The sequence below is a fragment of the Nothobranchius furzeri genome, chromosome 5 (assembly GCF_043380555.1).
Source record: "Nothobranchius furzeri strain GRZ-AD chromosome 5, NfurGRZ-RIMD1, whole genome shotgun sequence".
In the NCBI taxonomy this organism is placed as follows: domain Eukaryota; kingdom Metazoa; phylum Chordata; class Actinopteri; order Cyprinodontiformes; family Nothobranchiidae; genus Nothobranchius; species Nothobranchius furzeri.
The window spans coordinates 76188976-76205085 of NC_091745.1; the positions used below are offsets into that span (position 1 = coordinate 76188976).

The 16110-nt window shown below is 42.5% G+C and overlaps 3 protein-coding genes across 9 annotated transcripts in view; 2 read left to right on the forward strand and 1 right to left on the reverse strand.

Moving 5' to 3' along the window:
• si:dkey-17m8.1 (C-Jun-amino-terminal kinase-interacting protein 4) overlaps nt 1–9780 on the forward strand; it is a 29821-nt gene extending 20041 nt beyond the window's left edge. For 3 of the 4 annotated variants that reach the window (XM_015950561.3, XM_015950559.3, XM_070551142.1), the window contains 14 exons: nt 683–823; nt 1910–2054; nt 2141–2227; nt 2309–2356; nt 2453–2594; nt 2684–2726; nt 2830–2910; nt 4426–4493; nt 4566–4714; nt 4811–4982; nt 5101–5214; nt 5286–5384; nt 8702–8791; nt 8885–9780. In XM_015950561.3, coding sequence (XP_015806047.3) covers nt 683–823; nt 1910–2054; nt 2141–2227; nt 2309–2356; nt 2453–2594; nt 2684–2726; nt 2830–2910; nt 4426–4493; nt 4566–4714; nt 4811–4982; nt 5101–5214; nt 5286–5384; nt 8702–8791; nt 8885–8997 — 1492 coding nt within the window. In that variant the 3' untranslated portion in view covers nt 8998–9780. The remainder of the gene's footprint in view (nt 1–682; nt 824–1909; nt 2055–2140; nt 2228–2308; nt 2357–2452; nt 2595–2683; nt 2727–2829; nt 2911–4425; nt 4494–4565; nt 4715–4810; nt 4983–5100; nt 5215–5285; nt 5385–8701; nt 8792–8884) is intronic. The other variant, XM_054741359.2, reaches the window with a different exon arrangement.
• Nucleotides 9781–10814: 1034 nt separating this feature from the next.
• On the reverse strand, nt 10815–12157 carry LOC107379695 (transmembrane protein 238). The gene is made up of 2 exons (XM_015950569.3): nt 12059–12157; nt 10815–11325 (listed from the first exon to the last, which is right to left on the reverse strand). Exon 2 carries the CDS (start codon nt 11316–11318, stop codon nt 10989–10991), a length of 330 nt encoding a protein of 109 aa, XP_015806055.1. The 5' UTR covers nt 11319–11325; nt 12059–12157; the 3' UTR covers nt 10815–10988.
• Nucleotides 12158–12472: 315 nt separating this feature from the next.
• ccdc106a (coiled-coil domain containing 106a) lies at nt 12473–15378 on the forward strand. Of its 4 annotated transcripts, none has more exons than XM_015950566.3 (8): nt 12473–12565; nt 13066–13135; nt 13217–13315; nt 13421–13642; nt 13734–13790; nt 13888–14151; nt 14240–14404; nt 14495–15378. In XM_015950566.3, exons 2-8 carry the CDS (start codon nt 13066–13068, stop codon nt 14809–14811), a joined length of 1194 nt encoding a protein of 397 aa, XP_015806052.3. In that variant the 5' UTR covers nt 12473–12565; the 3' UTR covers nt 14812–15378. The 4 variants fall into 4 exon arrangements, with proteins under 4 accessions (XP_015806052.3, XP_015806054.3, XP_015806051.3 ...); XM_015950568.3 differs by having other exon boundaries at nt 13888–14148; XM_015950565.3 differs by having other exon boundaries at nt 12485–12617.
• Nucleotides 15379–16110: the final 732 nt, after the last annotated feature.

A 16110-nucleotide genomic window follows, 5' to 3' on the forward strand; every position in this document is an offset into this window, starting at 1 on the left:
CACAGATCGGTCACATCTTATTTATTGACTAACACTTTGATGGATTAGCTTTATTAAAATAGAGTTCTTTGATTAATTAAAAGAAAAGAGTTCATTCTTCATTCTTCTGTTGAGCTGAAAATAAGCAGGTTAGAAGGAATGCATGAGACCTTGAGACCATATCTCATGCAGACTAGTCTTGTGCAAAGAAGGGAAAAACACGGTCTTCCGTTCCGTTACACCAGAGAGAAAATGAATGGACATGAATGACTGTGTTAATTATATATTTTTGGTGACGCCACTTAGAAAATGTTCCTGTGGCCGTGTGCAGAAAGCAGCTCATGAATAAGCAGCGGTCTGCCTGCAGCTCTCTGCATCTCTGCCCAAAAGAATCCCCGCTACGCTGAGTCCATATAAAGAATATGATAAAGGTAGAAACTGGATCTCTTTGTGCTCCTTCTGGGTGTGTAAGTTAAGGGCATCAGGGGAGCCTGACAACCTTTGAGGAGAACCAAGTTGCTCTCCTGTAATTTGAACCCAGCATCCGAGTCCGGATCGGGGCGGTCTTAAACAGCCCTGCATCCGCCTGATGATGCTAGCGCTAACAACAAGCTAGCTGAATACTATAATTCAAATCCGTCTGATTTGTTGTTTGGAATCAAAAAGCTGTTGCTGCTTTTATTTTATCTCTTTTAAAATTTAGATTCAACCGCTTGTTTGGTCTCACCAAGGTGCCACTGGTCCCACCTTCAGCGTCCGCATTGGTGCAGCAAACCTCCCCAGCGTTTAACCGCCCTCCTCTAGGGACTCCACAGCCACCGCTCATCAGCCAAACACAGAGCGAGTAAGTACGGGTTCCCGACCTTTGCAAATGTTTTCAAAAGGAGGTGTACTTATTTAATTTTAACTGAAGACAGTGAATTTGGTGCTCGCTCTTGAGGTATTTAGAGGAACCCTAAACATTTCATGGAAGATGATATAAAAACATCTCAGAACTTTAAATACTAGTAAGGTAGAGCTGTAAGTGACTGAACATAGAATTATTTTGCAAGTTGGGATATTTGGCTAAAGCCGGGCGTACACTGTGCGACTTTTTCACTGTTTTGAGCCGATTTTCCACTCGTGCGAGAATCCACAAGATCGGGGCGAGTTTTGCGCCGAGCGTCTTGTAGTGTGCAGGGGGTTACGAGAGTTACCGATCAGCAATCGTGAGCTCACACAGACTTCTGGCGTGTTTGATATTTTGCTCGTCCCTCGTGAGGGTATCATACGCACTGTTGAAGCGGCGCTGCGAGCAGCTGCGACCCAAAAAGTATCAGAACCGCTCACGGCGCATGCGCAATCCTGCATCAGCGCCGCTCGCCCGCTATTTCCCTAATAATACATGTTGTTCGTATTTATTTCTACATGTTTTTTTTACTCACAAAGATTGTCGAGAAAGCGTGTTTGTTGTGTTCATGTCAAATTAAACTGATCACAAAACACAGATTTACTTTCTTTATTTCGTTTTCCTCATCCAACCCCCATAAATCCCCGTGTGTCCTCCTGCAGCACTCCCAAAGGACAACAGGCAAGACAAAAAAGTCTGACGTGTCGTGTAAAAACTGCTATTTTTAGCATATTTTTAGGGCCGACGTGTTGCTACCAGACGTACAGTGTGAGCATGTGGCTCGTGAGATCTGTCCTGCGAGGAAGTCGTACAGTTTGAGCTGAAGCTGAGTGCTACGAGTGAAAAAGTCACACAGTGTCCGCCCGGCTTAAGCAGAGATTACAAAAAGCTGCTTTTTTAAGTCTCAAAACCTGCAAATTCTTCAAATGTCTAAATCCTTTTGTTTTTCAGGAGCTCTATTTACTCCCAGTTCATTGCATTGTTTTATTTTTAAATCAAGAAAGTACAGATTGAATCAAAAGCCAGCAAACATCTGCTCAGTTTTCTTCACAGATCCCCTTCTTCAACCGTTATTTCACCACGACTCAGAAGGAAGGAGCTCTACAGAGAAATCCGCTCTCAGATCTGGGGGATTCTGGGAAAGCGTCAGATCCATGGCTGGAGTGTGTCGCTGGCGAGCACACAGGTGATGCGAGACCATCCGTGACCATATTAGCTCCCATTTAGTCTACTGTTAACCGTAGATGTGTTTTCTCAATGCTGTTGTTGCAGGAGGCCAGTGAACCCATACCAGAACCTAAAGATGTTCCTGTGTTGGTTCAGCTCAGACTGTTGGATCAGAGAGACTCCACCGCTAAGGTAAAATATTCTCCCAAACCCACATATTAAACCCGAGGAGCCGTTTAAACACATTTGTAATTTAAAACATTTCTCCATCAGATCAACTGTGCTGCAGCAGTCCCTCCTGAGACGTCAGGAGAAGCCTCGGTGAGTCGGTTCTGACCTACCCAAACGTGACCGACTCCGCCCAGAAACAAAATGTCTCGTGTTTCCAAATTCTCCATATACTTTTCTTTTCCTCAGTGTTCTGTATGGGTCATCTCTGGTCCCGCCTCCTGCAGTGACATCACAGTGATCGATCCGGCTAGGTCTAACACCGTGCTGGACCAGTTCAGTCTTCCCCCCACAGCCCCCGCCCTCTGTATGTGTGCTGTTCCTCCTATAGGTCAGTTCTTATGGGATTTTTTTTTAATTATTTTCAATGTTTTGCTTCAAAATTCATTCATTACTCATCATTTCCTGTTGTTTTGTCAGATAACTCCTCAGGGACGGTGTGGATCGGAACGCAGGAAGGAAGGTGGGATGAGATCAAGGAACAGAACTCTTCACTGCATAAATCATACGGAAACATTCATGAGACTTAATTTTTTAATCTATTTTTTTCCTTTTTGTTTTTGCAGTATTCTTATACACTCGGCCTCTGCGAACAGGAGGTGCTGTCTGCAGTCAGCATGTCTCTCAGAGGGAGTTCATTCACTCATGTGAGTTCAGCTTGCTTCTTTCCTATCTTTGCATTTAAAACAAATAGTTTAAAGGTGTAATATGTAAGAATGTTACAGATGAACAATCACAATACAGTCTAATGTCTTAATCATGTTGGAAGGAAGGTTACATTGAAAACAAATTTACTTCTCAGCTGGATGGGGGGGTTGTCAGTTTTTCTCCTTTCAAAAAACTAAAGAGGGATTTAGTCTTTGTTTACAGTCTGTTCTGCCTTCATACTTCCTGGTTCCAGAGCCAATCATATTTGACCCTTTGGGGTTGCCAAGTCTGCGTCGACAAACCCTCCAGCGCCGACACTGGCCGGCAAAAAGCAGCAGCGTTGTGGAAAGAACCGAAGCCAGTAAACAGGAGCGACCCCGAAGAAGCCACGGCATCTTTTTGTTTTGCGCTAATATCGGGTACAGGAGGGTAGAAGCTAACATAGAGCTAATAATGCAAACGATGAATTAGAAACAAATAGCAGGCTCTAAAGAATCTCAAGCTACTTTTTAAATCACCAATAACGTGATATAATAGTGGAATGTATTGATCTATGTGAGGATCAGCACCTCCAAATCTGAGACCGTGGTTCTCGACTGGGAAAGGGTGGCTTGCCAACTCCGGGTCGGGGGAGAGGTCCTACCTCAAGTGGAGGAGTTTAAGTATCTCGGGGTCTTGTTCACGAGTGAGGGTAGGAGGGATCGGGAGATCGACAGGCGGATTGGTTCGGCGTCTGCAGTGATGCGGACGCTGAGCCGATCTGTCGTGGTGAAGAGGGAGCTGAGCCAGAAAGCCAGGCTCTCGATTTACCGGTCGATCTACGTCCCAATCCTCACCTATGGTCATGAGCTTTGGGTAATGACCGAAAGAACGAGATCGCGGATACAAGCGGCCGAAATGAGTTTCCTCCGTAGGGTGGCCGGGCTCAGCCTTAGAGATAGGGTGAGGAGCTCGGACATTCGGGAGGGACTCGGAGTAGAACCGCTGCTCCTCTGGATCGAAAGGAGCCAGTTGAGGTGGTTTGGGCATCTGGTCAGGATGCCTCCTGGACGCCTCCCCGGGGAGGGGTTTCGGGCATGTCCTGCTGGCAGGAGGCCCCCGGGTTGACCCAGGACACGTTGGAGAGGTTACATCTCCAATCTGGTCCGGGAACGCCTGGAGGTCCTGCCGGAGGAGCTGGTGGAGGTGGCCGGGGAGAGGACGGTCTGGACCTCCCTAGTTGGGATGCTGCCCTCGCGACCCGGACTCGGATAAGCGGAGGAAGACGAGACAAGTATTGATCTACTCAGAGACTTTCTGTGTATAACTCGTCATCTAGGATCTCCTGGTGCTGAGTCGTAGCTGGCAACAGCCATAAAACTCACGAATGGGGCTCACAGAAACCAAACTCCTTTATTTTTATACATGGGCTGCAGCACCCACATTTGACAACAATATGCCATTCTTACTTCATACACCATTAATTACTTCCTAATATTATAAATAATCTTCTTTGCATGGATTTTGTCTGTCAGGTATTCCAACGGTCGGGTCGTTGCTGGTTTAGGGGATGGGACTTTAGCTTTTTTCTCACACACTTCAGGTAATTCCTTCTAGTTTCGTCTCTCATCTAATCTGTTTAGTGGCACGAATGAGGAAATAGTTGTGCTTGCAGATGGCTGGAACTTGCAGTCACATACTGTGATGGCCCTTGGAGCAAACCCTCTGCAGCCCGTCCGCTGTTGCCTTGCAAAAAGTGGCCGTTTGTGGGTGGGGTACTGGAACAAAGTCCACGTGGTTGACATGGAGAGCAGGAAGGTCGAGGTAAGCGGCAGAAGTAATAACCTCTTATCTGTTTTTTTTTCTGAACATCTTGTTTCTGAACTCTTTATTGTTATTATTTCTCATCTTGCTGGACAGCAAATATTCTCTGTGTCGGAGCGCAGTGAGCAGCAGGTTCGCTTCCTGTGTGCGGCAGGAAGTGGCGTTTGGGCGTCGTGTCGTCTTGACCCAGTCATCAGGCTGTTTGACTGGTCCACTGGACGGCCGCTGCAAGAAGTCGATCTGACTTCTTTAGTCACAAAAACATTAGGTACTCAAACCTTTTGTTTTTTCTTTACCTTGAAATCCGAATAAAGACCAAATTTCCTTTTTTGTTCAACTCCAGAGAACGAGCTGTGGACATCACTGATCATTTGATTTTCATTTAGGCCAGCCCTTCCTGTCGCTCTCGCCTCTTCAGATCTCCTGTCTTACCATCATCTCTGGCCGTCTGTGGGTGGGAACAGGAGGTGGAGCCATTTTCTCCATCCCCCTGTCTATTAGTAAGTTTTAGTTGCTGCATTATTTCTTGTCGAAGATATCCTCAGGAATTAACTCCTCTAACCGCATGCAGCCTCTGAGGATATTTCCATCCCGTATTGCTCTACTGCATCAACCCAGCTGTCGTATCACGGACACAGACAAGCCGTCAGATTCATCATCGCCGCACCTGGTAAGAAAACATCTTAAAGCTCAACACTTGAGCAGCACATTTGGTCTTTTTACAGCCAATATTAAACATTTGAAAACAATTGTTACCATTCGTTTTCATCCTCTTGCAATTTATGCAGGAAAATGTGAATTAAATCTTTTCCTAAAATCATTTAGCCCTAGTGAGTTGATCACACTTCCTGCAATGAAGTAGCTGTTACAACTGCATCCCATTCTTCTTATACAATGTGAGTTATTATTACTCAAAATGTCTAATTCGGTTCACATGAATATTCTACGTTCAGATAAGTCTGTTTTAGACGTTTCGGTCTTTGTTTGGCTTATGAACTCAGATCATAGATCTGGGAACGCTCCATTGATGGCTCTGGGTCGTGGGGCGGGTTCTACCTTTGCCTTTCAATTCAAGTTTATTTATATAGCGCCAAATCACGACAAGTCGTCTCAAGGCACTTCACATAATAAACATTCCAATACAGGTCAGTTCATTAAGCCGATCAGAAAAAAGTTTCCTATATAAGGAACCCAGCAAATTGCATCAAGTCACTGACTAGAGTCAGAGTCTTTACAGCAATCCTCATACTAAGCAAGCATTTAGCGACAGTGGAGAGGAAAACTCCCTTTTAACAGGAAGAAACCTCCAGAGGATCCTGGCTCAGTATAAGCAGCCATCCTCCACGACTCACTGGGGATCGAGAAGACAGAGCACACACACACACACACACACACACACACACACACACACACACACAGTTACATTGTGATTTCTTAGTAAATACTCTATTTGGTGAGAGATAAACTTTATTGTACTTATCCTAGTGAATCTATAATTAAATGGGTAAACTAGTAGTAGCACAAACGATCTATGCATGCTACTGGACAAATAGCCCTCTATCGGTTTGAAACCCCGATAGAGGGCTGTGAGGGGCTGCAGGGGTTCCCTTGGAGTGTTCCACTAGGCTCCTAACAGCTAGCATTTCGTTGGAAAAGGTCATTAAAATTATTCCGTAATGAGTCTAATTTTTCTTGGGGACTTCAATAATCACACCGACTGCAAAAGAAAACAATAAGTAACATGAAGGAATTACAGGAGCTGAATTAGATTTGGGACTAGATTATGACAAAGCACCGGTGTAAACTGCCGCTGCAAGGTGCAAGGACATGATGCAGCGGCCCCAAAACTTACAGTTTACAGGTCATTAGGTTTACTGTATAACATTTACAACATTTCTCCCTGATGACAGCGAACCGCGAGTTATGCTAGCCGTTGCCGTTCACTTACCTTCTAAGTGGCCTAGTGGTAGATCGTCTGCCCTGGGACTGGGAGGTCGGGGTTCAAATCCCGGGCGGGTCATTAGACTTTAAAACTGGGACCCTACCTGCCTGACACTCAACATGTGGTTGAATTGGGGGTTAAACCACCAAAAAGTTTCAGAGTGCAGCTGCGGCTCACTGCTCTCCACGGGGATGGGTCAGATGCAGGACAGGAGAACGTGCAGCTAATTAATTAAATAATTTGATTCTGTACCTTTCTCTTCAGCACAGCCAACAAAGGTTTAAGATGGGTCAGTCCTCCTGCATGCTCAGATCATTCCCTTCCCTTGCTTGAAAAATTGTTGCAAAATGAAAGTTGAACCCACATCTTTTTTATCTTAAATTTGATGCACACATCAATTCTGTGATCCGGTCCAGTTTCTTTCACCTGAGACGCCTTGCTAAAATCAAGCATATGCTGTCGAGAGCCCACCTGGAGCGGGTACTGCATGCCTTTGTAATTTCTCGGCTTGACTACTGCAGCTCTCTATATGCAGGGTTGTGTCAGTCAACACTGCGTCGCCTACAGGTTGTGCAGAACAGCGCTGCCAGGTTCCTGACTGGGACCAGGAAACGGGACCACATCAGCCCAGTTCTGGCCTCCCTGCACTGGCTTCCGATTTCCTATCGCTCACAATTCAAAATCCTCGTCTTTGTTTATCATTTCTTCCAGGGTGGTGCTCCCCCCTATCTGGCCACTCTCCTGAACAAACATTCCCCATCACGCGCTCTGCGCTCCTCTGACCAAGGCCTGCTCGCTGTCCCTCGGTCTAGGTGTCGTACCCGTGGGGACCGGGCTTTCTCAGTCCTAGCACCGTTACTCTGGAACCAGTTGCCACCCTCAGTTAGGCTGTCCCCTTCTCTGCCAGTCTTTAAGAATCACCTAAAAACACACCTCCTCCGCTTGGCGTTTCCAGAACATGTTTGATTATGGCCCTCTATTATGTTGAATCCATTCCACAGTTTTCATTGGTACACTCAATCCATCCACTCAATCCAATTGTGTTTCACACATTTGTATTTTACCGGAATGTTTCATCTATCTTGTAATTTCCATTTTGTACTTTGTAATTTGTATTTTGTAATTTGAATTTATTTTATTGTTGATTTATTCAGTATAATTACTTACAACTGTACCATGTTCAGCGCTTTGGGCTTCCTGACAGGGTTGCGGAAGGCGCTTTATAAATAAAGCTTTGATTGATTGATTGATTGATTGATTATCTGTGAATTCAATGCCGTTCGGCGAGTCTCAAATAAAAATTTGGGCATCTTATTACTGTAAAAATATATCATTAATGTAAAAAAGAAACTTCAAATAACAAATTATTGGTATTGAATCCAGGTCTTCTGCATGAAAGTCAGACGTCTTATTAGGTGAGCTAAAGCACCAGTGACATTGAATCTATCTGTAACGTTTATATCCTTGATGACAGCTGAAACGTCGTCAATCCAAAGAACGGTTCGGAGTGAAAACGGCTATTTTGTTGCTAATTTGCAGGAAATATCTAGAAGAAAGTTCTACAGAAAGTAGCTAAGGGTCCTCAGAAATGTAGCTAGCTTTGTCACTAGGCGTTAGGAACAGCGACAAAGTGGCACTGCCTCTCTCTCTGCTGCTAAAGCTACAGATAGCAAATGCTACGGGCGATGCCTGAGCGTGAACGCGCATGAAGCAGCCTGCTCGACCCGAGCATCTCTCTTTTTCTGTGATTTTACAGAAAAACAGGCAATCACAGTAAAAATGCCAGGGCTCATTCTACAGGACCAGGGCATTGCAGGAGAATGTATGAAGAAGACATTTATTATTTCTATACATGTTTGGCTGTCAAACTTCCATAATGTCCCTTTAAGAATGACCTGTTGTGATGTTAACGCTAGCTAAATGAACTAGTGAGAAATGTGTTAATATTCTCATATTTATATTCTTTGGCCTGGTTCCTTTTTAATGCAGACTCTGCATTTTTCATTTATCTTTATGATTAATTGTGAAATAATTTTGTCCCTCAGGTTGTTTGATCACCTCTCCTGGAAGCAGCCAAGTCACTCCAGCCCAGCTCATCCTCAGCGGAGGAGAGGGTTACATCAACTTCCGAATCGGTGGGTCTCCTTTCAGACCTACGTGTTGAATTAATCAGCGTTGTATTCGATTCTCCTTTTATTGAGTGAGTAACAAGGTTGTTGACGTTTCAGGAGACGACGGAAGTGACGAATCGATCGAGGTGTCCCAAGCGTCGCCGCAGCGATCTGAGAGGAGTCACTTGATCATCTGGCAGACTCCCTCTGTGCCCAGCCCCGCTCTCTGATGTTGATCTTCTCCCAGTTCAGACTGGGAAATGATGTGAGCTGACTGGAATAGGCCAGCTTCTCAGTGTGGCAGCATTGAAAGAATCAGTTATTTGATTTTTTTTCTATTTAAAACTTGTTTACCTCGCTTGATTTTCTGGATTCTTTACGATTGATGACACTTTTCTGTTTTCCTTCATCTGATTTTTATATCGAGGCTTCATTATTGGTCAGTCAACCTTTCAAGCCATCTGGTCAGCATTTTTACTGATTATTTTCATCTCGTTGATCATATTTTTCCACATTTTGTTCTACAACTTAGAGAGAGCAACCAAACTTCTCTGATCATAAAGTCAAACCTAGTTTGGCTTTTCCTGAAGCTTTAACAACAAACTGGACACGGTTTTGTGTTTTTCTTAAAGACAATCAGACAAGTTATCATCCCTCGATGCTGTATATAAACTGGAGAAGCTTCGGCCATAAGTATTAACTCAGTCTTGAGCCGTTTGTCTCAGGTGGAGTAAATGCAAAGACCTGCACATTACCTAAGTGTCTGACATCACATCTCTTAAATCTCTTGAAAAGATTATTTATATTCTCCACTTCTTGCTTGATGTTTACATAAAACACCTAATGAATGTGGCTTAAATTCAAAGTTGATTTGTAAAATAAGGGATTGATGTGTTCTCTGAAGTATTTGTGTGCAAAAAAATGTTTGTGCAAACATTCTGATATCACCAAAGTGCCTTTTTTGTCCTTGAACACTCAGCTTCGGGTGCTGAATAAATGTGTGGCAAATGTAATAGTTTCTCATTTATTTAAATGCCCTCTAATAATTTAGTACTTATCTGAATACCATTTTCTATTCAGGCAAATGGACAGATTGGAGACGAATAAATGCTGCAGATGAACACATTTAAATGGTAAATGGCCTGTATTTGATATAGCGCCTTCTAGAGTCCTGGAACCCCCCAAGGCGCTTTACAACACAATCAGTCATTCACCCATCCACACACACATTCACACACCGGTGGTGATGAGCTACGATGTAGCCACAGCTGCCCTGGGGCGCACTGACAGAGGCGAGTCTGCCGAGCACTGGCGCCACCGGCCCCTCCACCACCAGCAGGCAACGTGGGTTAAGTGTCTTGCCCAAGGACACGACAGTGACAGACTGAGCGGGGCTCGAACCTGCAACCTTCCGATTACGGGGCGAGCGCTTAACTCCTGTGCCACCGTTGCCCCCATTTAAAGCTGCTAAAGCTAATCTAAAGAACAAGCTAGGTTTATAACGCAAACACCCCTCCCCTCCCCTCGGGTATCTTCCCTGAGAAGCTTCTGCTGGAACCAGAAACCCACATTGCCAGAGGAAACGTGTTAATGCTAAACACCAGTCGCCGTTTTCTAAGTCCAAATGTCTTTTGTTGTCCGTGACTTCAAATAGTTTTTCATTGTGGAACTCTAGTAGTTGGTCCTAAAGCTGAAGCGGTAGCAGCCGGCTGTTTCTCCTACTCTGATGTTATTGAACAGAGAACCTCTCACACCAGTGGTGTTCTCTTGCTAAATGCGTGAGTGTGTGATGAGTGGAGGACCCAGGGAAGTGCGGCGATTCGGTGAGACTGACAACCGAATGGTCCAGTGGTTGGTTTCGGTCCGAAATGTGTTATTAGTGAAGGTTTTTAGACAAATGCGACAGAAACTTTTTATTTTTTTATCTCCACAATATATTTATAGCTATACTACATTAGAACATTGTTATTAGGCATGAAAAACTGTTGTAAGCTAATTTGTTTTACAAATTTGCTATTCAAGCTTTAACAGGTTTTCTTTGACATTAAATAAATGACTCCAGCGATTGTTGCAAACTAAAAACAAAAAGATTACAGTTTTTGCTCTTTACTGTAAATATGGTTGTTATTCATAAAAGGAAAAATTAACAATCATTTTGGCCAGCTGGTTTGATAAAAATAGTTCATGTCTGTTGAGTTGTGATGTTTCTGGGATTGACCTATTATGTAGGGCTGCTGCGCGTCCTGGGGATCCGTATCCTGCGGCTCACGGAGCGGGCCAGTCGGTTCACAGCATCATCCACAGACCCACCAAACTCCTTCTGCAAGTGCAGACCTTCGATGTTGCCGCTGTACCAGAGGACCCAGCCAGCCAGGGAAAACAGTACCAACAGAGCTCCTGAGTACACCAGCAGATCTCCAAAGTCTCTGCCCTGGATCTCCAGTTTTGCGAAGACACCCAGCAGTAGAGATATAGCACCCAACAGGTCCATCGTCACCGCAAACGCCAGAGCGAGCTTACAATGGGACAACCCATCATACTTCTGCACCATGGTTGCACTGGAACACAAAATGATCATTCGTGTAGCATGCCAGTTTTTAAGCCCACAAGCAATACAGCAAGAGATAAAACACAAAAAAGTGGTGTATTATTAATATATTGCTATGCAATATGTACAAAATAATCAAAGAATGCAGAGTGGGTAGTGAGAAAACAGAAAAGAAAATTATTTGGATGTACTTGTTTATGCATGATGAATAACATAATACCTGAGAAACAAATTGAGTATTCAGGGACAAAAATGTAACAAAGACACATGAAATGAGCCTGAATTAACAATATGACACCACTACAAAGATGCTGACAGCAAAAACACACTTAATCACAACAACTAGAAACTATAATTTCGATTTTTATTAAACAAAGTTGGCAAAATATGAAAAAGAGATAAAAAGCTGCTGTAAAGCCACATAAAAATGATGGTCTGACCGGATCACGGTCCTCCCTTTCCTTGTCAGAGTTTGTTTACATCTGATCAAACTAGTGGTGTTTCACAACCTGGGCTGAATAAATGTATGGAGAACAAAAATAAAATAAATATACTTTTATGAAATGATCACAATGTTACCATTATGTTGACATTTCTGTTTTCTTACATTACCTGGGGCAGCACACCAAAACTGGTGCCACACCTGTCACGCAATCCATGGGAATTATTTTATTAAGAAAAGTTACACAACATTGAAGTTTTGCGATTATTGTTAGTATTTTTCTAAAAGACAACACACTTACCCTTTAGGTTGTCGAATTCTCAATTTTTAAACTTATTTTGGACGGAAACCGTGGGCTTTGCGCGGTGTAGAAGCAGCACGCGCTGAAACCCGACACCCCCTCACCTGTTCAACCTGTCCTGCTGTTCAACCCATCAGGACAACATCCTGTTTTGTTTTGTTTTTACTTTACTAGTTCACTCAGTGAAAAGGAAAACAAAAGCCCACATACACGTTCAGTTTTAAAATTTTGTTTGGATATTAACAAATACAGTTTTAGGGTTTTGATATTTTATAAAATGTATCAAATAACCTGCTAACTTGCTCGTTATTTGATGCATTTGTTATTTACAAACATGAACCGCCTCTGATTATAGAACTACATACATTTGACACATTTATCTACGGTTAAAATCGTTACTTAACATTCGGAAGTGACGTCATACCCAGTTAAAAAATAAAAGCTCGATAATTGTTATTGTTAGCTTGTTCGCTCGCAGACGAACGGCTGAAATGGAGATATGACTGAGTAATAACGTCTTATTACATATGCACCCTTAAGTTATTACAAACGCTAAGTGGTATGTACTTATATGTACGTGTGTATTTGCAGTTTGAAGATATTATTAATGTCGGAATGACGAAACTAAACTACTGAGTGTATATAAGTTAAAGGGGCTTGGTTATTGTTAATTCAGGCTACATTCTCTGGCTAGCATACACAAAGCTAAAGCTATGAGCTAATTCTGAGCGTCGTGGGCGCTGTATTGGGCCTCTGTGAACGTATTTTCGAGTGGCATCACCGATTTAACTGTTTCAGTGTATTTGTGTATGACTGAGAGATATTTGTTATCAAACAGTAGCTCTGGTTGGGTTGAAATAAGCACATTGTGTGAAATCCTGGCTGTGGTCTGCAGATTTTCCAAGTTAATTAATTCATTACTGGTGCATAAAAAGACTCCATGATTTATCTGTAAGCGTGCATGGCTTCTGGACATTTGTTTGAAATAAGGCAAATGTTTGTGGTAGATGGAGGACGGAAACAGGAGTGATGTAGCCTCCACATCCAAGAGCCACGCAGGCTCTCTTCGCCTGCAGAGTAAGATTTATATTGTTGCAAATAAAATGTTGCTTTTTAATTACACTTTTTTTAGATATCATATTTGTTCCCCTCTTTCAGCTCCCAAAAATGAAGACGCCTATGAAATTTCCGTCCCATATGAGGAGAGCAACTTTGAGCAGCAAGGATTTTTCAACCAGACTGACCAGAATTTTGATGGTAAATAACAGATCATATATAAATAAGAGATTTGACCCATACTTAGTCTTTCTGCTTATGTGTAGCCTGCTCAGTGACATTTTGAACGGATCTTCCCATCCCCAGAGCCGCCCTCGACTGCTGGCCCATCTCCAGTCAACACCTCGTCCATGGTGATCACCAACCTGCGGACCCAGCTCCAGATCTCTCTGGAGAAAAACTCTTGGCTGCAGAAAAGAATTGAGGATTTGGAGGAGGAAAGGGACTTTCTCCGATGCCAGCTGGACCGTTTCATCTTCTCAACAAAGAGTCAGGGACACGAGCAAAGTCAGAGCCAGTACAGTAACGGTGAGGAGAGGGGGCTAGGTGGCCGCTGATAACAGTTTAACTTCTGGTTTCATTAGAAACTTTGGCAAAGCAAGTTTGTTTTCTCCACTAGGATATGAATCAAGAAGATTCAACTGGAGGGCAAGAAGGGAGGAGGACCGTCCTGCAGGTACAGAGAAAGACTTTAACGTTGGTGCAAATGATTCATTTATTTTGTTTGATTAATTGTGTTACGTACCACTTGATGAGGGTTTTTCTTTTCACAGAACAACAGAAGACAGACTCACATCATTTTCAAACTCGTCAGTTTATCCAGCGAAGGCCGGGTCCTCCCACTCTGGTGCCCTCGAAAAATCGCGTCTCCAGTTCTCTAACCACTCAGCTCACCTCTATGAATGCTTTGTTCAACCCCACACAATCCCAAACCCTTTTGCAGGGCCACGGCACTTCCAGCACCCCAGCTAGTGGCCTCAGCGGCAAAAATAGCAATGCCGCAAGATCATCCATAAATGAAATGAGTTCACATGGTGGTAATGCACATTCGTTTGTGGATGAAGCTTTGTCCGTGTGTCTTTTACACACCGGGTGTTGTTAAGGCTATTATTTTTGTCTTCACAGATTCCCTCTCACTTTTGGGAGAATCTGATGATTATTTGGACCATGACGGCTTCATGGAGGAGGAAGAAATGTTAGGAGAAGATATAATGTCCGACACAATAAACACCAACAGGAACCAGATTAAGAGAAGGCGAGTCTTCCGAGCTCCAAGAGAGAGGCAAAGGGGTAAAAATAACCAAATAAAAACACATCCATCAAGTCCAAATTTCATTGGTTATGACTGAAATAATCACTTTTCCATATTTTTGTTTTCAGTAAAAGATGCAGCTGGAGTGCTGTTTCGGTATAAGAAGATACTGCTCACATACCAGCGTCTCAAAAATATGTCCAAAGCCTTTCAAATTCACGGAGTCGATCGCAACACCGTGGCCTCTACCACACCCATTGCTGAGCTGCTTCTAGTGGCGCCAGAGAAAGTGGTCGAGGTGGGGGAGTTTGACCCGTCCAAGGAAAAACTGCTGGACTACGCCAGGCGCTGCTACATTGCTCTGGATGAAGAGACACTCAGCAGAGTGCAGGCATTAAAGAAGAATAACCTTCTGCTTCCCATCTCCTACAGGTTTAGGCACTGAGTTAAGAGAAAACGGTTCTGCTGAAGGCAGCTCTCAAATGACTAAAGTACAACTGAGATGCTTTACTTTATGAGTGACATTTGACTTCTGACATAATCTATCAACACTTTCTTGTTTGTCTGACAAATGTTAAATAAAACATTGGGTACCACTTGTGTCTGGAAGGAGAAAGGAGGGTCTTACAATTGAGAGCAATATCTTTTTGGTGTCATTTCAGATGATTAACTAGGAAAGTTTTTTTTTTCTATAATTGTGGAAAACGCTCCTTTTACCAGTAACTGGTTCACCCACGTTGCTCAACTGTGTATTTAGTAGAGTGAACATAAACATTTTAATTTTAATTATTCCTTTTATAAACATTTTTCTCAGTTTAAAGCCAGTTCACTCACTACTGTGATTTTTACAGCTTTTAAAAGTTCACATATTAATGTTCCTATTACATTGTGTGATGTATTGAAATCCACCTGTAAGCTTTTTACTTTATTTTTTCTGTTGTGAACTTAATGTTTATTTAAAAAAATCCCTGTTAATAGATTAAATCTTCATTACAGTTTTTTCTTGCCTTAATCAGAATTTGTATGTTCTTGTAATAAGAGAAACATTCAAATTCCCCTTACCGTTTCATTAATTTCATTTTAAAAAACTATTAAAACAAATCACTTGCAGTATTTTGTGGTACAGATGCACTTTTGAGAGCATGGCACATCTGAAAATAAAATTTATTTTCATTTTTAAATCAATTTAAACAGAATGTGATGACATTCTAGGTAACATTGTGATTGATGCAATTTGCTTTTCTGACTGCATAACTTGTTCCACTGAAGCCTTCCTTCTAAACAGTTTTGGATTATGTGACTAGGTGTCTAAATAGAACCTTTTGTAAACTATGACTGTCTTTTGCCACAAAGCGAACATTTTCTTGTGAAAATCATTGAACGTACACATGTTTTACATTTTGAGAATTAACTAAATTAGATTGACAGTAACTGTTTTCACTGTCTGAAACTGTTTTCACTCCCAAGAATAACACCAGTGAAATATCACTAAAGCAATTATGTTCCTACAAAAATGTGAGTTTTATCAGTAAAATTCAACACTACCCCTCACAGAGGTGAGAATGCAAATGATTCATTCAAAGTACGTAAAATAGTACAATAAAATTCTTGTTTTCTTAAAACGCGTTTTTCTAAAGGTCATTATTTTCAGCATATACATGTGGTCTTGTGACACATAAGCTGTTGTCTGCCTTATTATGACTTGATAAATACACATTAATATGTGCTGAATGTGATTTTTTGA

Bases quoted from the DNA above. Each gene is read 5' to 3' on its own strand.
- LOC107379695 (XM_015950569.3), bottom strand. From the start codon at position 11,318: ATGGTGCAGAAGTATGATGGGTTGTCCCATTGTAAGCTCGCTCTGGCG.
- ccdc106a (XM_015950566.3), top strand. From the start codon at position 13,066: ATGGAGGACGGAAACAGGAGTGATGTAGCCTCCACATCCAAGAGCCAC. The intron at 13,791-13,887 runs GTACAGAGAAAG...TTCTTTTCACAG, and splicing joins GGAGGAGGACCGTCCTGCAG to AACAACAGAAGACAGACTCA. The intron at 14,152-14,239 runs GTAATGCACATT...TTGTCTTCACAG, and splicing joins TGAAATGAGTTCACATGGTG to ATTCCCTCTCACTTTTGGGA.